General features: G+C 48.2%; 3 protein-coding genes across 4 annotated transcripts in view; 1 reads left to right on the forward strand and 2 right to left on the reverse strand.

Annotated features, from left to right (window-relative positions):
• Positions 1-757, reverse strand: part of LOC106890422 (cytochrome P450 2W1-like) — an 11,661-nt gene extending 10,904 nt beyond the window's left edge. Inside the window, exon 1 of the mRNA XM_014946223.1 lies at positions 460-757. Coding sequence (XP_014801709.1) covers positions 460-657 — 198 coding nt within the window. The 5' untranslated portion in view covers positions 658-757. The remainder of the gene's footprint in view (positions 1-459) is intronic.
• A 5,527-nt stretch (positions 758-6,284) lies between these two features.
• LOC106890405 (cytochrome P450 2K4-like) lies at positions 6,285-12,702 on the reverse strand. Its single transcript, XM_014946201.1, has 9 exons — positions 12,170-12,702; positions 10,396-10,600; positions 10,000-10,245; positions 9,661-9,821; positions 8,885-9,058; positions 8,253-8,394; positions 7,514-7,701; positions 6,865-7,006; positions 6,285-6,472 (listed from the first exon to the last, which is right to left on the reverse strand). The coding sequence occupies exons 1-9, from the start codon at positions 12,365-12,367 to the stop codon at positions 6,285-6,287; spliced, it is 1,644 nt and encodes a 547-aa protein (XP_014801687.1). The 5' UTR covers positions 12,368-12,702.
• A 7,150-nt stretch (positions 12,703-19,852) lies between these two features.
• LOC106890424 (cytochrome c oxidase assembly protein COX19) lies at positions 19,853-23,371 on the forward strand. 2 transcript variants are annotated; one of them, XR_001412521.1, is made up of 4 exons: positions 19,854-20,085; positions 20,202-20,313; positions 21,567-21,713; positions 21,871-23,371. XR_001412521.1 is itself a non-coding variant. In XM_014946231.1 (3 exons), exons 1-3 carry the CDS (start codon positions 20,004-20,006, stop codon positions 21,652-21,654), a joined length of 282 nt encoding a protein of 93 aa, XP_014801717.1. In that variant the 5' UTR covers positions 19,853-20,003; the 3' UTR covers positions 21,655-23,371. The 2 variants fall into 2 exon arrangements, 1 of the variants encoding a protein (XP_014801717.1); XM_014946231.1 differs by having other exon boundaries at positions 19,853-20,085; positions 21,567-23,371.
• The last annotated feature ends 673 nt before the right edge of the window (positions 23,372-24,044 follow it).

Raw genomic sequence — 24,044 nt, forward strand, 5'->3', positions numbered from 1 at the left:
AGAGAGGGATGGGGACTTTGCAGCAGGGGCAAGCTGGATTTTGGCCCTCCCCAAAGGAGTTTTGGGGTCACCACGTTGTGGAATTCCCCTTGCCAGCTCTCCGGGGCAGACGGGAGGGAAGCAATTTCATTTCGTGTTAGTTATGCCTTAATGCTTTAAAAGATTCCTGGGTGTCCGAGCTGTCAAATTAACATTTCAAATCCCACAAGCATTATATACTTCATGTACATCATCACAATTACATGAAGAATTCCCATATTACCCAGAGATGGCTCATAAATGACATTGCACCAACACGGACGTTGGCTAGAAGAAGCCCAGAAAAATATTATAAAGCAATTTTCGCACCCTTACAATTTAGTTTGAATTAAAAAAAGACCAAAATGTTCTCACTGAGAACTTCAAAAACCAGGCAGCTTTAAAATCTATGAGGGTCTTGTTTGGGGGTTTTTGTCCTACCTTCATTAGTGATTTATCTTGCCTTCTAAGATCCACCAAGTGCAGGTTACCAATGATCGGAAGAGGAGTTGGACCAGGAGGAAATTTAAAAGCTGATTTTTTATAGCCCGTTGAAAAATAGAGTACAGCTAATAATACTGCTGCGCACAGCAGACAAATTAATGCAGGATCAGAGATAAACGAAATTAAAAAAGACATTTTTTTAGTAGTAATCTGGTTTTGGGGGGTTAGTAGCAATAAAAATGCAGTGGCACTGTTCGGTTCGTGCCAGCTGGCTCGCTGTTTGCTCTCTGCGATTGCTACAAGCACTCGATTCTTATTAAGGTTTGTAGAGTACCTAAATAAATAGTGCATACTCCACCCTCTTTAAACACCTCAGAGAATGTGGTCTAAGCAGTTTGCAAAGCCTGTCCAGAAGTAAAGAGAGTTTCAGGTTACAAACCCGTGCATGTGTGTGCAAGAACATACACATGGGAAAAGGTGCTTGGCATTCCTCTGTCACCTCCGCCTCCCCCGGGACCTCCAGGTCCTTCCTTCCCAGGAACGATGACCCTCCCAACGCGCCGCCGACGCGGGGAAACCGGCGGGTTTCTTTGAATCCTCTGAGAAACCTCTAGACTCGGGTTTGGGTAGGGTTTGAGATCTCCGTGTTACTAGAAAGACAACTAGTTCTGGGAACCTTTAACCCTCTTGATGTCAAGTGGAGATCAAAGGTGGTTAATTTGGGTAAAGCCCGTGTTTCCCAGGGGGTTGTAGCCCATAAACTGCTTCATAAAGTCGTCTCCGAGCTGCCCAGAAGGGCTGTGATTTCAGACTTTGTGTCTGAAGTGGAGGACGTGTAATAGCTAGCCAGGGAAAATTAGCTTGGATCAAGTGATCGCGTGTGGAGTCATGAGTGGAATGGAAAGGCAAAATTAGAGTTGAAAATTCTGGGAGGATTCTTCATGTTGCAAGAGCTGCTTCTAAGAGAGAGAGGGAAGAAGTTAATGAAGTTAACTGCCTGACCTGGCAGGCTTGAGAAGGGGAAAAGGACAGGAGAATGGGATTATTTTAACTCAAAGATACAAACCACCTGGAGCTTGCATCCCTCAGAAAGGTTTAAATCCCCTACAGAAGGAATTGAGATCTTCTTGGTAGAATAGTGGCTTTCAGGAGGATACTGGTTATCAAGAGCCAATGGAATAAGATTGTTCAGGGAAGAGCAAGCTGTCTTACATGAGCAGGAAGCACAAGGCCAAGGGTACATTTATCCAAAGGTTAGATGATATAAAGGCTAATTATTCAGCAGATATGTGTCCTCAGCCTTGCCAGTGTGGAGAGGGGAGGGAAGAGGCACCTGATGGGAAGGGGCTGTGGCTATGGATAACACGGTCCCGGAGCAAACCCTGCGTGGTCCCACGCTGGAGCTGCCCGCGAGGTGTGGGGATGTGACAGAAGCAGAAGAAATGTGTGTGTCGCAACATTTCTGGGACTTTCTTTTATTATTATTTTTTTTTCCTTTTTATTAGCTTCCAAGAAATGGGCTGGAGGCAACGGTTTCCCCTAGAGCATGCCTAGGATGACTCAACCCCGCCTGCCCAAGGGAGGGAGGAGACAGAGGTAAGGACAGGACAGGAGAAGGATGGGGGCTGGCACAGGGGGCAGAACGTGGGCATCGTGATGAGAACCCACCTTGGCCCATGCTCTGCACCCCACGACACATATTTGTCTCTGGGGGTCCTGTTTGACCAGCAGAACCCTGGGGTGGAAAAGTTACGTGTTGCTGCCGCTCTCCTGGTGTTTCCTGGGAGCTGCTGAAATCAAAAAAAGTTTCTTTCAGAAAGGGACTTAAATTATCTCTGCGGGGTGGGGGGGAGGGTACATTGGGTTTTTTTAACCCAGGCTCTGAGTGCAATGCATTAAAAATGACAAAGGTAAGTAAAGCTCTGGCGATGACAAGAAATTCCTGTCTCAATAATGTGTCTGGTACGTGTTTCGCTCCGGAGCCGGGCTGCTACGTGCTCCCCTGCCCGAGCACACCCCGAGCCCAGCACAAATCACCTGCCAAGCGCTGACACCGCGCCGGGAGCATTCCCGGGGCAGCCGGGCCCCGCGGGGGGATGGCAGACGGGGTGTCCCCCATCCCTCCTGCCCGCCCAGTGCTCCCCTTGCCATGGCCTGTGAGCTGGGTGGTGCTGGTGAGGACCTGGACCACGGGCATCACCCACCGACCTGCCCGTTAGCCACCCTGGGGAGAGCCAGCCAGGAAAGCCCCAGCTCTGCATCCTTTAAATTACTGCATCCAGTTCTGGGCTCCCCAGTTCAAGAGGGACAGGGAACTACTGGAGAGAGTCCAGCGAAGGGCAACAAAGATGATTCAAGGATTGGAGCATCTCCCTGATGAGGAGAGACTGAGAGAGCTGGGGCTCTTTAGTCTGGAGAAGAGAAGGCTGAGGGGAGACCTTATCAACGCCTACAAGTATCTCAAAGGAGGGTTGAAGGAGGAGGGAGCCAGACTCTTTACAGTGGTTCCCAGTGAGAGGACGAGGGGCAACGGGCACAAGTTGGAACATAAGAGGTTCCACTCAAATATGAGGAGAAACTTCTTCACAGTGAGGGTGGCAGAGCCCTGGAACAGGCTGCCCAGGGAGGGTGTGGAGTCCCCTTCCTTGGAGATTTTCAAGACCCGCCTGGATGCTCCTGAGTAACATGCTCTAGCTCTAGGCAATCCTGCTTCAGCAGGGGAGTTGGACTAGATGATCTCTATGGTCCCTTCCAACTCTAAAAATTCAGTGAAATTCAGTGAAATTCAGTGAAATCCCCCCAAATCTCTGTGCCTTCCCTGTTAGTCCCGTTCTTTACCAGCGGTGCCTCCAAATAACTCCTGGGATAACCCCTGCTGGCTTTTTACTGTGACAAGTTCCCTCTAAGCAAGGGCAGGACCCCAGGAATTGCTGTGAGGGGCCACATCAGAGCAGCATCCAGAGCCATGTCCTACCTCAGGCGGCAGCTGGGATTTTCTGGAGTTAGAAATCCCATTGTGGCCTTGGAGGTGTTTGTGGCTACGAGCATTGCTCACTCGTGACGTGTCCCGGCTGCCTGCTGCCCCAGGATCCCTCTGCTCTCCTCTGCCCGGGCGTGTTACAGGGGGTGCAGCCCAACTTGAGCATTTTGACCCGAAATCGGTTTCGTCCTGCGACACCAGGTAGATCAACACAGCAAAAATGTTTATTTCTTAAGCCAGAGATAAGGTCAGGCTTGCAGCAGTCAGACTGCAAATAGAGCAACAGCAAAACACAGGTAAGCAAATAGAGCAGAGAAGGCTTTTTTTGTTAGACATCTTGCTAAGCAGGCTCTTGAGAGGTACCCAGAAGCTGGATGTACAATGTGTGTGCAAGGCACGATGCGTGTGCAAGGCACAAGGCACAGTACCACTATTAGTGCTGCCTTCAGCTGCGTGGAGTAAAGCTGGTGTGAAGAATCAGTGTCTTGGCCAAAGAACACCCTACTTTGTCATCCCTCCTGCTTTCTTTCCTTCTATTTGCATCTCTAGATGCCAGCAACTTCGGGTTTACGTTACAGATTTACCATAACCTCAGTTTCTGTATCTTTCTGTTTCTCCCTTTTTTCCTTTCCATCCTCACCTGCCTTTGCTGCCTCCGAACTGACACACCAGCCTCTCCAGACTCCCTGCTCCCTAACCCACGCGTGGTTTCCCACCCGTGTCACAGCACGTGAAGAAGCCTCCTCTCCTGGACCCACAGCAGATTTCAGTGAAATCTGAAATTCAGATTTCATCCCGCTTCCCCCAGCGCATGTAGCCTTGCAGGTACAGTTAGCTATTCCTATTCCTAATGCCTGCTGCGGGAGATAAATCATTAATTTTAGTAATCACCTGGCTGCTGGAGGGGAGCCGCAGACTCTGGGGTGCCACCAGCTTTCTGCAGAGACCCCATACGACAAGTCAATGGTGCAGGTGAGCGACTTGGTAACGAGGTGTAACCTGCTTCTCCTTCCAGACTCTGTTACCAGTTTTACATCTATTTTCACAGTGACTACAGACAAAATGCTATTAGTCTTGACAGTGATGGAGGGTCTCTGCTGGCAGAGTGTGAGCATGGTCAGCTCCGAATGTGTGATGTCAGCTCCTACTTCAGTGGCCAAAGAACTTCTCCAGAGCCCAGAGAATGGGTTGAGGCACCATCCCTGGAGGTATTTAAAAGCCAGGTTGACACAGTGCTTAGTAACATGGGTTAGTGATTGTTTTTATCAGAGTTGGGTTGATGGCTGGACTCGATAATCTTAAAGGTCCCTTCCAACCTGGACAATTCTATGATTTTATGGTTCTGTGGTTCTGCAAGCACCAGAGTTTTGGTTGCAGTTCCTGGTGCAATGGCCCCACTCCTGCTGTGCACTGAGTGTGTGTAATGCTCGTGGGAGCCTGTGGTGTTTGCTCAGCACCATCTCCTGCTCTGCTCAGAGACCTTGCTGCCTGCCCCCGACCCAAGGAGAGGGACCCTGCTGGAAATGCCAGGGGCTGTGTGTCTGGTGTGGGGCTGCAGACAGACAGCAATGTTTCCTAAAGAGTTTAAGCAACATTTTCTAAAGAGTTGAAGCCCCATTTTCAGTGGTATGGAGAACCCTGTCCCTATTCATCCCAACACACCTGATACATGAGACTGAAGTTTGAATGAGGAGCCTGTGGATGATGGTTCACCTGCAGTCAGTGGTGGGAGTGAGCAAGTCAGACCTTATGGCAGTTGAACCATGCCATGAAAGAGTCTCTCCGTGGAGGGCAGAGAGGATCTAGAGGGTGACTACAGCTCCTACGGTGTGAGCAGAGCCAAGGGCTGAGCCTCCCCCAGCTCCCTGATGGGAGTGGGACAGTCCTGCTGCCCCTCCTCAGCCTGCATCGCCCTCCCGCTGCCTCAGTCTTGTCTCCAGCTTTAGCCACGCTGATTCACAGACTCTTCAATTTCTGTGGCTGCTCATTTTCCACCAGTTTAGGGATCTAAGATGGCCCAGGAAGGGATGGGACAAGTGCCAGAGCCAGCACGTAGCCAGGAGAGGTGAGGGAGTGGTAGAAGTGCCTTCCTTGGAAGCAGGAAGCTGCTCGACTGGCCCCATCATAAACGGGCTCTTCAGCATAAAGTACCTGCTGTGAGTTGGAACGAACCCACTTCCCAAACCCCTTAGATGTTCTCTGATAACTGTCCTGTGCCTGGCTCTTGGCATCAGCCCACGTTACACCCTCACGTCTGGGACTCTGTAATAAAGATAAGGCGGGTCGTATCGCACAATGGGAGCTCAGTCTGGGGCTCAGCTGAACAATCGTCCTGGGGAGATTTCTAGATCCATTAAGTGTCTGTTGTCTCCAGCTGGGCCATCGATAATCAGCTCTGCTATAGAGCTTGGACTTTGGGCTGAGAAATTCCCTGTGGAGGCTCTCAGAGGAGAGCCCCTGATGGGTTAACATCTACAGAGAAGGCTTGAAGCCATTTCATTCTTTCAAACAGCCCTGAAAACTGCATCTCTGATGTGCTGTTCCAGGAATGAATCACACAGTTCCCGAGAGCAGCACTCAGGGGTGTCTGAAGGGGATGCGTTGCACAGACACCACAAGAGCTGTCGGAAAGAATGGCATGAATGAGAGAAAAATAGCAGTGCCCGGTATCTTCCTTCCCCTAAAGCTCAGGTATAGATGGCTTTTTCCCCCTGTAATTAGACTTTCAAGCTGGAGGTAGTGTCTTCCTTCCCCTAAAGCTCAGGTACAGATGGCTTTTTTCCCCCCTGTAATTAGACTTTCAAGCTGGAGGTGTTCACTACTCTAACTCCCTGTCGTTTGATCATTCACAGGGCACAGCACAAACCAGGTGGGGCATGGGGTTCAAGGTGAAGCCGACGTCGGCGGTGAGATCTAGATCTGATTTATCCACTCCTGGAGGGGGCTGGAAAACAAATTTGCGGAGCAAGCCCGTGAAGAAGAGGAACAGCTCCATTTTGGCCAGTCCTTCTCCAAGGCAAGCCCTTCGTCCTGAAAACAACCAGGAGAGAAGTAGATATCAGCACCATAACTGTTAGTGTTGATGTCTGAGACCTTCTAAACTGGAGGCATGGTCCCCAAGAGCAGGCTGCTGAGGTAGGAAGCTTTTCCTTCCTTCTCTCTCCATATTAGAGGTGCTTCTAACTCTGTCTCAAACCAGAGAGAAGCCTGTAGGTATGTGAGACCATTTAGTGACTCTGGGTCAATTAGTGTCTCCCAGATCTTCCAAGGAGGAGGTGGCCACCTACAGCAATAGTGGACAAGGCAAATGCCCAGAGGTCCCTTATCCTATGTTCTGTGTCCCCAACCTTCATACTTCCCTGGAGTCAGTGGGGACTGTGCCATCAGCCCCACCCCAGCCGTGCATGTGTTACCCCTCTCACCTATGGAGAATGGAATAAATGCCTCTCTCCTAATGAAGTTCCCGTCGGCATCCAGGAAGTGGGAAGGGTTGAACCGATCCGGGGTTTTCCAGTGTAACTCGTCATTGAGAGCGGAGGTCAGCAGGGGAATGATCTCTGTACCCTGAAAGGGATCAAAGAAACTCACGGTAGCTGTTTAGAGCAGATCACCTTCCCAGCCCAGCCAGGCTGCTTTCTTTTTTCTGATGTGAAGAGGACGTAAGACTGAGCCCTGGCAAACAGAACTGGGGGCTGCTTCCCTGCCCCACTGTGGCTCTGCCTGCCATCAGGAGCTGCTGGTCTCTTTGTGGACCACAAAATGTTCCCTTCTTACAGAGTCAGCATCGTTCTTGAAAGATCTGAAGTAGAGGTTCCCCTTCTGGCATAAGAGATTCAAACAAGTGGGGTTTAATTAAACTCTCTGGTTAGTCTGGATTCAAACAGCTGTAACAGAGCACACACCAGTGCACTGTTAAAACACACTCCAGTGTCTAAAACAACTACCCTGGATCCAAGACAAGGGATCACATCACAGATTAAACCACCCATCATGGTATCTTTAGATTTTTGTATTTTTCTTCTTCTCTGCTTCAAATAAAACTGGGGAATCTGTGCAGTGTAAGCTGCTCACCTTAGGAATCACGTAGCCTTGGAAGTTCACGTCGGTAGGAGTTGATCGTGATACACCCATTGGGACAATATTGGCAAACCTTTGTATTTCATGTATCACTGCTTCTGTGTAAGGCATTTTTTTCCGGTCCTCCAACTTAGGCAGCTTTCCTGGTTCAATGACGTGGTTCATTTCTTCCTGAATTTTTCCTTGGAGGGAGGAAAGGATTAGGAAGCTGATAACCCTCTTATCTTGCAACTGAAATGGCCTCCAGTTCGGCCAAGAGGAAGAAAAGAGAAAACTTGGAGGGGTATTTGTGAAGAGCAGAGGTGGGTAAGTCAGGGGATTGCGTGGTTCTTTCAGGGTTGTTGAGCCCGGGGAGCCTGAATGGAGTCAATCCAGTACAGCCCATGCCTGGTTCTGATCACACACCTTCGTTACCCCAGTGCCTTCAACAGAAACCAGATCAGAATCAGCTCCTGAGGAGACCTTTGGTGACGTAAGCCCATCGCCTGCAGGAGAATCACGATGGGGGAGCTTTACTGTAACTGTAGACTGGCCCTTCGCCTCTCCCCCTCGGCTGGGCTGCTTTATTGCAATCCAGCTGAATAAAATTCCTTTGTAAAGTCAACGGTTGGTTGTTATCTCTCTCGGAGCGCTCAGAATAATTACTCTAGACAACGCTGAATGAGTTCCACTCCCACAACCCAAGCCTTAAGCATGCAACAGTATATTGTACCAGAGGACTTCTCTGCCTTACTTTGAATTTCTGGGTATTTCATCATCAGAAGAAGACCCCAGCGCACGGTCGTGGAGGTGGTCTCAGTCCCAGCGGCAAAGAGATCCAGAGTTGAAAACATCAGGCTTTTGTTGTTGAACATGGTGTGGGGTTTCTTTGATTCCTTCAAAACATACAAGTAATGGCTGTAAGTTCTACATGGTTGCCACCATTTTCATCTGCATTTTAACTTTTTGTGATTTTTATATACTCTGGGAAACTAAATGTTTAGTATTTTAGCATTAGGGCCTATGCTGTGTGGAATTTGTCTGGTCCCAAGCACATGTGCAATCCCTACGTCCAGATATGAGGTTAGCTGGAACTTAGTTACCACAATGAAGTTTATCACTGTACCATTCTTGCAGGAAGGTTTGGGATGATCTCCTTATGTGTGCTGAGCAGTAACTTATTTCACCCACGTGGGACATGTTGAGGAGATCCCTTCAAACCAGCAGTTTGGGTGGAGCGATGGAGGGCGTACAGCACAGCTCCCTGGGAGTAGCAGCTTTGATTTATTCTCCTTCCACTCACTCCCAGCCCCTGACAGATGGTCAGTCCTAAGAAGAGTCAGAGCTAAGAGAATAGAAAGATGCTGAGACTTAGCTTTAAGGTACCTGTTGTTGCTTCATCAGGAAGGCATCAACGAAGCCCGTTAAGTTATTTTCGTTAAACTCTTCTTTATGCTCCTGGAAGAGCTTCTGGAGAAAAGCGTTCAGCTCACTGACATTTCGTAGCACGGTCTTGGAAGCTCCAGAGAGAAATCCAAGGGACGGGTAGAAATTATACAGCTGTGGAGCAAGAGAAGTCTTACTGTTAATTGGCATTTTGATCACATACTCGTACCTCAGATGACACCACTGGTCCCTTGTCCCATTCCCTGACATCTCAGGCCATAATTCCCCCACATTTGCTTGTACAGACCAAGTAGCTATGAACCGCTGCAGCTTCTATCAGCTGTTAGTTTGCTAAGATTTGAGTTTCAGTGGCCAAAATAAAAGAAAAAGTACTTTGTCAAACCTAGTTCTAGGGGAGGCAGAACTGAGTTACTGAAGGTGGAATACAAGGAGGCAGATTTGAGATGGCATTTCAGGGCCAGTCTCTGATGTGAGACATATTGTGCTTCTGCTCTTCAAGAAGGGTAAAATAGTTCCTTTTGTGAAGACTTTATGTTTTTTTTTTTTCTTTTACTAATAAGCTTCACAGACCAAGTGCAGGGGCCTGGCAATCTGTGCGTGGTGGATACAGAACGGCAGATGTGTTCTGTACAGGCTGGCTGGTAATATTCCTGTTCTCAAGAAGCAAGATGTGGGAGGCCAGGAGGACAAACATGGGCAACCGGATATCCCCCCCAAAAAACGCTAAAAGCTAAAATGTAAAATCAAGCTCTTACCAGCACCATCGGGGAGCCCAACAGCTTGGTATTTTCATTGATCAGCTTCAGCAAAGTTAGAAATACAGGATCGTCATACTCAAACCTCTCTCCAAACAGTATAGAGCAGATGACGTTGGACACAGCGTTGTTGAGTATCATCTTCGTATCGAATGGTTTCCCTGTGTTTCAAGGAATGAAAACCAATGTGATGTGATTATACTCGTTTCAGTCTGGTTTCCTGTGGAAATGCAGTCCCAAGCTCCCAAAGGGAAAAATCACTCCCCACTCAATGCACAGCAGGGAGCTCGGTTTCCATTTTTTTAAGGCCTCGGTTTAACAACCTATTTCAGCCTATGCTGAACTTTAACCATTTGCTCAGAGTTAAACTTTCATTAATCTTTATTGTTCTGCTAGGCATGTCTTCTGTCTCTGGATGAAAGTCTTGGCACTCACCGTGGTAGGATTCGAAATATTTTATAAGAGAATTCACTTCCTCCAGGATTCGGATCTCTAGGGTTCTCTTCCCCATTCCAAAGTCTCGCAGTGTGGACAACGTGAATCTTCTCATGGTTTTCCAAAGCTCTCCGTGGCTGAATGCTATGCCTAAAATAAAGGTGTAACGTCCTTATGTGGTTAATAAACATTTGTTAGGCCTCTTTACACACAGGTGCCAAAGCTGCCTGGTAGACAGCTATATGAACAAAAAACCACCTGTAAGGGGATGGTACCCTCTGCTTTAAGAGTGCGATGAACCCAGGCAAACTACAAAAACTAACCAACCAAAAGGCCACTTACCATTTCCTTCTGTCATTTTCCTAAATATTGGTATTTCTGCCCTCTCTCCAAACTCTTCAGCATGATTCAGAAGGGCATCCTTGATGGTTTCGTATCCAGCCAGTACCACGGCTCTCCTGGGTCCGAAATGCACAGTGAAGACGTTGCCGTACACCTTGGAGAGCTGTCAAGGCGAATCAATACCTTCCCTCAAAACCAGATCTTGGACCCAAATGCTGGCACTAGCCACCCTAGGTGGTTTCTAGCCCGAAAGGAGCCTCCCAGCCCTGCCCCAGGTCTCCAGGTGCTGCTGTAAGGCAGCTAATGAGCAACAGCTATCAATTGCCAGCATCTCTGCTTGCGCCCTGTTTGCACAACAAGGTGTCTGCTATCGCTGCTGCTATCGGAGAAGTCAATGAAATGCCATCGCATTCCTGCGGTGCTCTGCAGCAACAGGCCAGGGGAGCCATCCTGCCCCTGGCAGGCGGTTAGGGAAGGTTAGAAACAGGCAGGCCTGTTTATTTTAACGCCGTTGACCCGAGGCAAGCGGGCGTGCACACGTCTTTAAGGCTGGAAGCCACAAACACTACAAAAACAAAGCCAGACAATAACTCTTTCTTTCAGGACGGCACTTGTCTCTAATTATGGCAAGGTGGGTAGTGTTGCAGTCATGGTGAAATTACTTGCTGGCCACCAGAAACATGAATCCAAGTAGGAAGCGTGTTCTCTAGATAATGCCACGCGAGCTCCGGGCTTTTACAGAGAATTAAGTATGAATCATCTGTTACCCAGAAGGGTGGCTTTGACAATCTAATCATTCACTGGGTATTTTAGACTTCGTTTAAGCACACTGCGAGCCAGCCGCTCCAAATGGCTTCTTGCTTCCGATGTGCCTGGGTTAGCATTTGCTATGCATTAGATACATACCGAAAATTGAATTTCAGATTAGGAGCAGCTCCTGTTATTGCACCAGACAAATTGAATTTGTTTTCATCAAACGGTGGTTTGACGGCTTGGGAGATAACATTAGTGCTGGTTCCTTCATCCCCGGCAGCTCGTGCAGTGCCTGGCAGAGCCGGGGGGAGGAATCACAGCCACCTCCCTGCCTTCCTTCGCTCATTTCTTTGCATTAGCACTTCTTGGCCTCAGCCCTGGGTTTTCTCAGCGACACGAGGATTGGATGTGGCAGCCCTGAAAGCCCAAAGAAACTGCTCGGCAGATCAGGGCAGGCTGCCCAGGGCAGTGGTGAACACAAGGATTGGATGTGGCAGTCCTGAAAGCCCAAAGAAACTGCTCGGCAGGTCGGGGCAGGCTGCCCAGGGCAGTGGTGGAGTCACCATCCCTGGAGGGATTTCAAAGCTGGGCAGATGTGGTGCTGAGGGACATGGGTTAGTGACAGGTTTTGTCAGTGTTGGGTTGATGGTTGGACTCGATGATCTGAAAGGTCCCTTCCAACCCAGGCAATTCTATGGTTCTGTGATTATAGGAAATGAGTCTGGTTCCTTTGCATGACATTTGTATCATAAAACCCCCCAATGCCCCCAAAAGTTGTTGCTCTTCCACCCTGGCCCCCTCAAACACACCCATGATCAGATGGGAGCCCAGGACCAGAAGCCCATCAAAACTGGGCTCTGCACAATCCTCTGCACCGTAAATCAGGGCAGATGAACCCTGTGTGACTGCCACAGGAATTCCATACTTTGGCAGCCCAGGAATTGCACGTTTTTCTCCTGCCTGCTCGCTCAGGCCCTACCTCTGTCAGCGACTGGAACGGCTTTTTCAGGTCCACTACGTTCAGGTTTCCGATGAGAGGAAGAGGTCGTGGCCCAGGAGGCAAACTGCAAACCGGCTTCTTGGAGCTGGTAAGAAAGTAGAGCAGAGCCAGCAGCCCTGCTGCCAAGCAGAGCAACGAGCTGGAGCCCAGGAACTGCAGCAAACTCTGCACGGCCATCTCCAGATTCACCTGTGGGTATGAGCATCTTGGGGGCTTTTATAGCCCTTCTGTCATTGCCCAAACACACCTTCTTGGGGAAGTGGCTTTACCCAGAGAAAAGGACTCTGAGGTCTTGTTTACCTCCACTTAGACCAGATGTACTTTTTTTTCCCCTGCCAAGTAAAACACCCTATTTCATTCTGCAACATGGATTACCTTAATCTGGAGCTCCTGTTTCACCTCCAACACTGGGGCACGGTGTTGGTTTCCCAGTGACAATCTGTGTTAGGGACACATTGTGGTCTACCTGATTTCAGGGGCAGAATTAAGGGATGGGACCCACGTTGGCCTGTTGTCAGGGTGCCAGGTCACAGGACTTGGCTGGACCACTGGTGATGCAATGGAGGAAGCAGGACACAGGTGGGAAAGGCCACAGAAATGCGTGGCCCTGGGTGCAGCTGGCAAGGAAGGCCTCAGGGAAGACAAGGCTGACCATGGAGGAGTTGGATAGTGGTGGCATGAAGATGTGCTGATTCGGGATTGCAGTCGGGAATAGGTGGATCTGTAGGACAGGTGACTGCTCTGATTCTCTTTGCTTTCCTGCCACCCCAGTAAAATCATGGACTCACAGAATGACATGGGGTTGGAAGGGACCTCTGGAGATCATCTGGTCCAAATGCCTGCCAGAGCAGGTCCACCCAGAGCAGGTTGGACAGGAACATGTCCAGGCTGGTTTTGAATGTCTCCAGAGACGGAAACGCCACCACCTCTCTGGGCAGCCATTTCAGAAAACAGCCTGTTCAACCTCCTTGAGAAACCCAGTGTTTTCATTGCTGACACTGCTATTGCTCTTTGTCCCAAAAATCTTCTACCGGCAATCCCAAAATTCCCCTGAAACCACGTAAGTCACTATTTTGCAGTTTGCTCTCCAGAGGACTGTGTGCCCAGATGTCCATCTCTGTCTCTGAGGGTGGTGATGACTCTTCCCCAACTGTCCTGGGATCCTGCTGTGCCGCCGGCAGAGGATGGAGGAGGGATGCTGCCGGGGTGCCAGCTGGGAGGAGCACTGACTCATTGCCCCGTGCCAGGGCAGGGGCCCACAAGAGCCCGCCTGCCCGGGCCACAGCTCTCCTCCCTCCACATCCCCGGGGGAGGATGGCAAAGTGATCCTGAACAACCATTGTTTCAAATGGTGGCTCTGGGGGAAGGAGACCATTTGATGCTCTATCCCGTATTCTCAAGCGGGGGTATTTTGCTCCCCAGTTGCAGGCTCTGTCAGATTACTGGGCTGCTGCTCAACCCTGTGGAAATCTTTAGTTTTAATAATATTTTCGCTAGAATCCTCCCAGGCTCCCGGGTGCAGGCTCCACCGATGGGAAAAAAAATGATGATTATTTATTAATAATAATAAAAGTACATTAGCTGAAGGCAAGGGGAATCAATAAACTCTAACTAGATTGTCATGAAAAAGGTGCCTGCACGTCTGCCTGTTCTCCAGGGCTTGTTATCAAGAGTGGAGTTGTTCATAAGGGGGAATTACCCCCTGCAGAAGAGGGCAAGGCAGGTGGGGCAAAGGAAGGAGGGCAATGGATGGTGCTGTCCATCTCAAGATTTGCCATACACCTCTCAGTCTGGGCCCTCTTCTCTCAGACATTTCCGAGAGTATCCTGTTCTGCCAGACTCTTTGCCGAGCAAATGGTGTGGCCACTGGGACTCTTGAGACTTTATAAGATACATTAAGAGCAAGAAAAAAATCCTACGTGGGTGCAGTTGGAGGGAATTTCCTGTTTGTGTTTACATACAGCCACCGCTGCTCTGTTGGAGTGGAGCTGGCTACTGCCACAGACAGCAGGAATGCCTTCTCCAGGGCTTTCAGGCTGTTTAAAGCTTCAGGTTGTAGCTGGTGATAACACGGGGTGAAATCCTGTCTCAAGCAATGAGACTGGGGTCTGAACCTGCTGGACTGATGCTGGGCTGTGGGAAATGATGGGTGAGTTCTTCCATGGGAGGGGATCATCACAGTGTTGAGATACAACTAACGTGATGTCCTCACAACTAACGTGATGTCCTCACCTCCATTTCTTCTTCCCATACCTTGGCTTCCAGTATGCAACCCTGAACACAGCCCACAGCTGGGTTTTTGGCATGAGGTGAGGAATCCCACACCGGACCGGGGAGAAGACGTTGTTCCCTGCTCATGTGTCTCTGCCTTTCCACCAGCCCAAGCCAGGACCAACACCACCTTCAGGTAAGCAGATGTGGTGGGTCCAGCTCAGGGAAATCATCGGTTCCTCCTAGAAAATGAACCTGTGCATTAAACAGCCACAGTCGTCCAACGTCTGTGTGCTCATCTGGAGAAGGACAGATCATCTTCTAATGGGACAGAGGTTAATAACGCTGCGGTAACAGTAGGATAATGCAGAGAAAGAGCTGTTATAAGGCCATAATTCAGTCAATGAGTTCTGATAACATAATAAACCATGAGAGTGAACACCAAGGGCTTGTGTGCCTTGCAAGGCACTGCAACTGATTTACAACCTGGAGAGATGCCTATCAGCCCCTGTGCTGTTAGCAGGGGTATAGAAAGCATGAGCACACCCTATTAAACATTAACATTTTTAAAGACTCAAATGTGTTAAAGCTCAGGCTGCTCCTCGCTAATGGGTTTTGCTCACCTTGACGAACAACAGTGCAAAAAGAAATCCAGAGCTTTCCGACTTTGACCTCTCTCCATTTTTCATAATTACTGCATTGTTTTATTGGATTACACCCACTTCTTCCCATCCTGCACATCGCTCTCTCTGCGGGATGACTACGGGGCAGCGAGCAGTGTCGCAGGTGTTCACTGTGCCCACTTGGATATAAACAACTTGAACTGAATTTCTGTCAGTTATCTTCTAACTCAGTGTGTGCTGCACATCTGCTTTGGGAAGAAAGACTCCCGAAAAAGACTTTTTAAAACTTTCTGCAAATTTTCAATGAAAGATTATTGGGGTTTTGTTTTTCCATACTCTGAGCTGAAGGGGTGGTACATGATGGGTCTGGTCACTGGGGGAAGAAAATAAAAAAATCTGTGCATGGGATGAGTGCATTGTCTCTGTGTTTCCATACTCTGAGCTGAAGGGATTGTACATGATGGGTCTGGTCACTGGGGGAAGAAAATAAAAAAATCTGTGCATGGGATGAGTGCATTGTCTCTGTGCAGAGCCAAAGGTGACAGTATTTCCCACTCATGTTAAGATTTACCCTTTTTAGCAACAAACCACTCTCAGGAACTTCGTTGCTTTTAAAAGCCTTGGTTTTGGGCCAAATAGATGTCATTCCTTCATGAGTCTCACTCAGTCACAACACACATGGCAGATCCTAGGATTTGGTGCTGGTAATGTATGTTATGATGTGAATATCTATAACAATATTTGCAGAAAAATCCATTGTGACTGTGGCCAGAAGCATGATCTTCCAGACCCCACGCTTTGGCCAACAAGCCAAGGCAGCCTTACCTGGGAAGTTAGTGCTGAGGAGGTCAGGCTATGAAGGATTTATTTTCAAAATACAGCTGAACAAATCAAATGGCTCAGCGTAGCTCCAAGGATCTTTCTATTTTGGGTCTCTAGGTTCAATCTATCTCGACACCGAATGGCAGGAATTATGATAACACAAGGGCAGTTTGGGGGGGTATGGCGAAGGATGATTAGTTGGTAGATATCTACAGAGCCAAGGTCCCAGCATCTTACTTTTGGGCCCCCCTGTCTTGGTGCAGGTGGAGATGTGGGTTTAGACATACCAGAACTGCAAGTAGCAATGTCAGAAAAAGGTTTGTTTGGCTTTCAGCGCGGTGTTACTATTTCTACCACGTTCCCCTCTAACCTGCTGAGGCTTTGGCTTAGTCATACCAGCAAAATGAGCTATCATTCTCTACATCTCTGTAGAGCACATGACATATTAAGGCCCTGACCTTACTGGCACGAAACTACGATTTCCCTGTAAGTGCAAAACAATAATATTTCATTAATCATCCACAACAGAAATCCCCATTCCCCAGACTATTCTGGCAATATTCTGCATTTTTGCTTGTCTAGGAACCTGAATTAAAAGGGAGAAAAATGGTTTACAACAGCCCGTGGCAGCGATGTAGCAAGAGACCTTCTGTAAGAGCTGGCGGCGTGCTCACCGGGCGAGGGAGAGGCGAAGGAATGAGTGATCCTGGAAGGATGTTTCTCTGAGGTGTGTTCTGTGCCTGGGCTGGGAACAGCAGTCTCAAGGGCACAAATTCCAGCGCCTGAATGTGCTTGGTCTTGTTCAACTGATTAATTTCTTACAGCTAGCCCAAGCCGAGCTACAAAAACCCCTAGGACTTTACTCAAAGCCTTTCAGGGCTTGTCAATAAATTATTTTCAAATTAACTACCTAATAATTTGAATTTGTAGACTCTTAAAAGATGCACCGTGGTGAGAGAGAGAAAATAATGAAAGTCCTGGACTTTACTCTGCCCATAAAAAAGGAATAAAGGTTCTGCTTTGCTGCACTATTCAATTTGGTACTTCCAGAAGTAACCCTTAAGTGCGTTAAACTCTGTCTGAAGGTATGTTTGTATGACTGTTGGGTAAGCAGCAATACTGGAATAAGTTTTCAGTGTGATCTGACAACATTGTAAAAGAGCAAACATTTTTAAGTGTCACTTCAGTCCATAATTAATGACTAACAGCCCCAATTCAAGCAAAGGATTAAGTTTTTTTAGTCTATCAAGTTGTGTAACGTGAAAGGGGAAGATCCGAGATTTTCCCTGCTTTGGGGACCCTTCTAAGTTGAGGTTTCTAATTTTTGGAAAGGGCTCAGGACTCCAGCACTAAAGATACTGTAAAACACTGGCTGCTTTACGAATTATCTGATCTCTCTTGTACAATGGGCACCTTTTTACTGAAACGGCTATTTCAGATTTCCCTGGTGCTGCGAAAGTCTCTCACTTCTTTGAAAGATAATACGTGAAAAGCATTTAATTCTCTGTTTGTGGCACTGCTCTTTGTGGCTCTGTTTTTATTGAATTCTTTTGGAACAGGTTGGCTTAATCTGCAAATGAGATATTTTTTTTCTCTTTGCACTGGTTATCTAATGGGGGTTTAATTTGATCTCCTTGGGAAAAATACATACTATAGTGCTAGAGCACATGTATTAGATTCTGAGACAAACTGTACCTTTGAGGGAAACTCTAGAAGATACAACTGACATTTGCAATAAAAACATTAAGTAAGCATAACCCAACATCTTCTACTATACCTGGCCTGAATTTAGGTAACTACAAAATTCAAGAGTCCAAAGAAAGACACTGAGTTAATGAATAGGTAATTAAAACATTTGGATATAGTATAATACAGCAAGAGGATACATAGGATTGTCGCCGTCTGTTTGGGAATAATTCCACTGTGGGTCCTTGAATATCTTTTTCCTTTGATTTCTTCCTTCATCCCATGGGGAATCAGCAAGTCAACCACTGAGTCAGAAACTAAGGGGCATAATTTGGGCAGTTTGCTAAAATCAAGTGCTTTGACACTTCAGTTAAACTTGTCCAGATAAAGCCCAGCTCCTTCTCTGCTGCTCAGTCCTCTGAGATCTGGGAGAGAGTTTGCTGCGTGTATTTATGAAAGAGGAGTTATCTCCTTTTTACTGTTAAGTGTTATAATGAAGTCAAGTGGAAAAGTGCTATTTACCGTATAATAAAAAACATCTATTGTTCGTAGCCCTGAAAACATAATAATAAATAAAACCTTATATTTCAGGCTGTGTAAACCAGTTGCTTATGTAATAGAACATGGTGTAATTTTCCATTTACAATTTCAATACCGTAATAAGAAAGCAATCAAAGCATAAACAAAATGCTCTTTAAATGGGGCTGCAGGTAATATTTCCATAATGACTGTCCTTAACAATTGCAGCTGTTTCTTTTTTTTTTTTTTTTTTTTTTTTTTTTTTTTTTTTTTTTTTTTTTTTTTTTCCACAGCCTTGAATTCCTTCTACTTATCTCAGTCATTTAATTAAAAGAAAATCAACTTTAAAAAGATGAAAGACCATCTGAAACCAACTGCAGCTATGGGCAAAGAAGAAAAAAGACTCTAATGGCGTAATCCAGGGCTAACACTCGGGTGGGTTAAATTAACACCATTTCTCATCCTCCCTTCGGGATGAGATCTGAGGCTCTGCAGAGAGCGTGCTGGAGACCTGCGGGCAGGAGGGCTGTTTGCCTTGGTTATCTGTCTGGAGGATCTGGGAATTCACTGTTCCTTGAGCATCTGCCGATGACCGCTTGGTTTTACCAGCCTCCTGCACGTGAGTTGGGGCAATCCCAAGCACAATTCCAGGCTGGGCAGAGAATGGCTGGAGAGCAGCCCTGAGGAGCAGGACTTGGGGGTGTTGGTGGGTGAGAAGCTCCCCACGAGCTTGCAACGTGCCCTGGCAGCCCAGAAACCCCCCACACCCTGGGCTGCATCCCCAGCAGTGTGGGCAGCAGGGCCAGGGGGGATTCTGCCCCTCTGCTCCGCTCTGGGGAGACACCCCCCCGGGCTGCCTCCAGCTCTGCTGCCACCAACATCAGAGGGACATGGAGCTGTTGGAGTGGGGCCAGAGGAGGCCAAGGAGATGCTGGGAGGGCTGGAGCCCCTCTGCTGGGAGGACAGGCTGTGAGAGTGGGGGGGTTCAGCCGAAGAGAAGGCTCCGGGGAGCCCTTGGAGCCCCTTCCAGTCCCTCAAGGGGCTCCAGGAGAGATGGGGAGGGACTCTGGATCAGGGAGGGGAGCCCTAGGAGGAGGGGGAAGGGTTTGACACTGAAAGAGGGGAGATTGAGATGAGATCTCAGGGAGAACTTCTTTGGTGTGAGGGTGGTGAGAGCCTGGCCCAGGTTGCCCAGAGAAGCTGTGGCTGCCCCATCCCTGGAGGGGTTCAAGGCCAGGTTGGAGGGGGCTTGGAGCAACCTGGGCTGGTGGGAGGTGTCCCTGCCCAGGGCAGGGGGTGGATGATCTTTAAAGTCTTTTTCAACTCAAACCATTCTATGATTCCATGAGGAGACTGCTGGCTGATCACCGGCTCCTGGACACAACGGCAGAGACTCGGGAGAGGCTGGTCGCGTGTAAATTTGCTGACACCAGTTTTGGTCTTTTTCCCTTGATTTCCAAACGCACAAGGACAAACCTCTTTTCCCCGCCCCTCAGCAGGCCGGCTGCCCGTGCCCAGCGCTCTCGCCCTTCCCGGCCGGTGAGCTCAGAGGTGGATTAGGAAGATAACACGGTTTTTATGAGAAGAAAACGTTTAATTTGGCAGAGGCCTGCCCAGCCGGAGGCGCAGGGCCGGGGCAGGAGGAGGGTCCGACCCTGCCGGCCCGGGCCAACATGGCGGGCGGCGGCACCGTCTCCATGGCGACCCGCGCTGCCGGGCGAGGCCTACGTCGTGACGTCACGCCGCCGCGGCGACGCCCAGGTCCGCCCGCGGTTGCCATATCAACGCCGTGGCGTCGCCCCGCCCCCTCCGCCGAGCGGCGGCGGTCACGTGTTCCGCTCGATGCGCTCGGCAATCGCCGGCGAGGATCGGTGTTCGGCTCCCCCCGGCGGCCGCTGTGTGACCGGAGGGACCCCGGCCCCGGGTGTCCCCCCCCGTCCCTTGCCGGCGACATGTCCACCGCCATGAACTTCGGCAGCAAGAGCTTCAAGCCCCGGCCGCCGGACAAGGGCGCCTTCCCCCTGGATCATTTCGGTGCGGTAACGCGGGCCCGGCCGCCCCGCGGCCTAGCGCCGGGCCTACCCTCCGCTCCCCGCCGGGGAGGCGGGCCCGGGGCCCGGCGGTAGCGCGGCCCTCGCTGTGTGTTGCAGGGGAGTGCAGCGCCTTCAAGGAGCGGTTCATGGAGTGCCTCCGCGAGAGCGGCTACGAGAGCGGGGCCTGCCGGCAGCGCGCCATGGCCTACCTGGAGTGCCGCATGGAGAGGCAGGTGTACCCGGGGCACGGCCCGGCGGGGCCTGAGGGGCGGCCGGGGGGGCCGGGGTGGGGAAGCGGCGGGGCTCCCTTTGTGGGGAGGGGAAGGGAACCCGCAGCCGAGGCGTTCATAGATTCAAAGGGACAAGATTTGGCCTTGGTGAAGTTGATGTATTGTCCCTAAGACTTCCCATCCCAGAGCTCAGCTCCTTCTCTATCACAGGATGGTTTGGGTGGGAAGGGACCGTAAAGCCCCCCCAGTGCCACCCTCTGCCCTGGGCAGGGACACCTCCCACCAGCCCAGGCTGCTCCAAGCCCCCTCCAACCTGGCCTTGAACCCCTCCAGGGATGGGGCAGCCACAGCTTCTCTGGGCAACCTGGGCCAGGCTCTCACCACCCTCACAGCGGGGAATTTCTTCCTAATAGTAATAATTTCTTCCTAATTCTTCATGCAGTAAGCTTGTGTCCCTGTGAGAAGCAAGTGTTGTTTATGGCTTCAGCAATTCACTTAGCTTATATCTTTGGTGTGGTGTAGTTACCCACCTGAAAGGCAAGATATCTGAGACTTGGCCAGCTTCCACTGCACAGAACTGTCTTTCTCAGTGTGAAGCTTTATTATTTTTTTCCTAGCTATGGTTACAAGTTAAAAGTTTAACTCTTTCCTCAGTTCAAGTGAAAAAAGCGATGGTTGGCTCTCTGGGGATGTGTTCATTCTGGCATTGTTTTGCAGTGTCTTCTGGTCTGTGGTGGGTCAGGGAGCTCGTTGGGAAATGCACAAAGGGTGTTATTAAGTGAGCTGAAATACAGGGATGCTTGTGTGTACACTGCATGGGCTGGTGCTGGGGGAGGCTGCAAATCAAAAGCAGTTTGACAATCACTGCAGCAAAGTATAGCAGCACCACAAATGCTTAAAAGTCTGGTAAATGGCACAGGTAGAATTTTTGGAAGCTCTTATGTACTCTGTTAGTTAAAGACAACCAAAGGTCGTTTCAGTTTCTGAGGAAACTCTTACTCAATATCTACTATTAGGAAACAACACATTTAATTGGAAAACAGGTGTTAAGAAAACAAAGTATCCCTTGAATGTTGCTTTCCCAAAACTGAAGTTTCTAAGGCTTTGGGAAGCGGCGGTTGCTTACTCCCTATGGATGTCTTGGGTTTCATCAGAGTAAATAATATTAAATGAAACAGAAAATGCTGCTATTCTCTTGGTTATAGACTGTGTTCTGCATAATGTTTTTGTTGTTTTATTGTTTTTAACTTAGGCAACTTATGGCTAACGAACCACTGGAAAAACTGGGATTTAAAGATCTGATAGATGAGAAATCAGAAGCAAAACCTGAAAAGTTGTAATGAAGAAAAACAGCGCCGCTCCTCATGTTGGAAAGCACAACTCTTGTGTAGTACATATTGTACGTTCTGTTCATACTGCAATAGGAAGTATTTCCTGAAGGAACCTCTTTTCAGAGTTTAATTTTCCTAAAATAAGATTTTCTTAAATGAGCAAAAATAGTGCCTTTGTCTACTTTCCTTAAGTCTTTCTTAACTTTTTTCTTTTAATTTTTCTAGCCTACTCTCAAAGATCTGTAAGAACATTTTGCCTGGGAGAAAACAATTACTGCCTGAAGTATTCTCTGCGTCTCTGAAATAACAGTGAAGTCCTATTTAAAAATAAGACAAAAAAACCCTCCTCTTTGTTGTGCAGATCTTGAAGTATAGGTTAATCTCATGTGGGCATTACTAATATGCTTACAGCAGGTACTTGTCAGGTGGAAATAAAGCTGTTACGGTACTTGGAAATTACTTTTAATTAAATGCTGGTATTAATCCCTGTCTTTAGAGTGATCCCCTCAGCCTGCTGTAGAAACCACTGGCGGGGGGGTTCAGTCATTTAACCTTCATTGTTGTTGGGACAGTTTTTTGAGTTCCAGACACAAGTCAGGAAGTGATTCTGCCTTTATTTAATATGCCAACAGTGTTCACCTAACTTTATTTCATCATTTAACTGGGAATCTTGCATTATGAATATATTAATTTCTCCAAGTAGAGCTGCCATATGGTTGGGTTTTTTATATTTTTATGGTAAAATCATTGTGGAGACAGGAATGGTATTTATTTGTGCCCTAAGTAACTGAAATGTATATATAAATGTGATTGGAAAATTTTATTCTTTTAAAAATAGATGTTTTATGTTTAAAAAAAATGGGGTAGCTCAAGAGTTAGCTAGTTAGAAATCCAGTATTTCTTTCTAAAGCACGTAGTGCAGCCCAGAGAGTGAGAAGGCGAGGCAACAGGCCGTGCAGTGGGGGAGAAACCAGGTCAGAGTATGTAGAGAAGATCCCTGATAGGTGTTTGTGTAACTTAACCCTGAATTATCAGAGCCAGTGGTATTTCTCTCCCATATACTAATGCAAATGGGTCTCTCTTTATTAATAAACAGAGTTCAAGCCAAAACAATTTGGCCTGATTGGCCCCTAGAAATATGTTTCAAGCAGACAACAGATGGGTAAATCCTCTGGTTGTATTTTCTGCTATGTCCTGCCCTGTTCCCCTTGCTGCCTTTTTTTTTTCATCTTTTTTTAACCTGGTGAATCCTGTCTCTGTGTGTCTGGCTCTCAAACTGGAAGGTTTAGGGTCAGGGCCCACAGACAGCGATACACACACAGTTTGCCAAGGCAGTTCTCCTACGCTTTGTCCTTTGTTTGATGTTCTCTGTTTGATATGTCTCACCTTTCCTGCTGTCTGCTATTATTCCTTTTGCTTCTGCTTCTCCCCACCGTGCGTCTGTTCCCGCAGAGATCCAGGAAAGGGTAAAAGAACATTTTTCTGCTCTTCGTGTTGATGGTTGGAGCTGGGGTTTAAATTGTTGCTCAGGTCTAATCTGATGGAACAGACCGCAGATAGTTCAGAGCGGGTCCCTGTTTGAAAAGAGTGTTCACTTGCTGCTGCATAGTTTTATTCTTCTTCATTCTGCTGTTTAAATTACATCCTTTGCTGAGATTAGTACCTTTAGAGAAGAGAAAGCAGAGATTTTATTGCTGAAACAGATATTAAAAGACTTTATATTAAACCACTGAACAAGAGCTTTCTTTCAGTGATACCAAGTCAGAATTATTAAAATAATCTCCAGCATCTGCAGAAGAAAGAAATCAAATTTCATGCTTCTGTGCTCCCGGAATATTATAAGGTGAGACGAATCCCTGGTCCAACCAAACCCACCAGCGGTGCTGGAGTAACCCAGGCTGTTCTTCGTGTTAGTTTCATCTTTGGGATGTTGCTCTGTGCTGTTATTTGGCCAAACTGGTTAATTTCTGAGTTAAATGCGTGTGTTTTGGAGACAGTCGATACCACCGCTTTCCTCCAGGTTATTATAGAGGAACGGGTGGAGTTTTTGAAGTCTTGAGTGCTGGAATTTTGGTTGTTGAGCTGGGGTGGTATTTTAAATTTAAAAGAACTGTCTCAGATTGCATGCTGAAGGAGGGGCCACTGGGGACTTGGTCATTGTCCAAATTCTGGACCTGCTGCAGGAGGGGTGGTGGGGAAAAAAGCAGTTTCAAAAGATGTTATCAAAAGATGTTCTCAAATGCTGAAGTGAAATGGTTTGTTGGGGTCGCTGGTGGCTTCATGGAGCTGTTTGGAGCTGTTGAGCTGCTCTGCTGCCTGTGGCCCTGCAGGAGGTCCCCCAGGAGTGTGTTAATCCTCACGGGAGAAGCTGCTGTGAGGCCCCAGCTGGTGACAGACCC

This window comes from Calidris pugnax, unplaced genomic scaffold, assembly GCF_001431845.1.
Source record: "Calidris pugnax isolate Ruff unplaced genomic scaffold, ASM143184v1 scaffold123, whole genome shotgun sequence".
NCBI classification, from domain to species: Eukaryota; Metazoa; Chordata; class Aves; order Charadriiformes; family Scolopacidae; genus Calidris; species Calidris pugnax.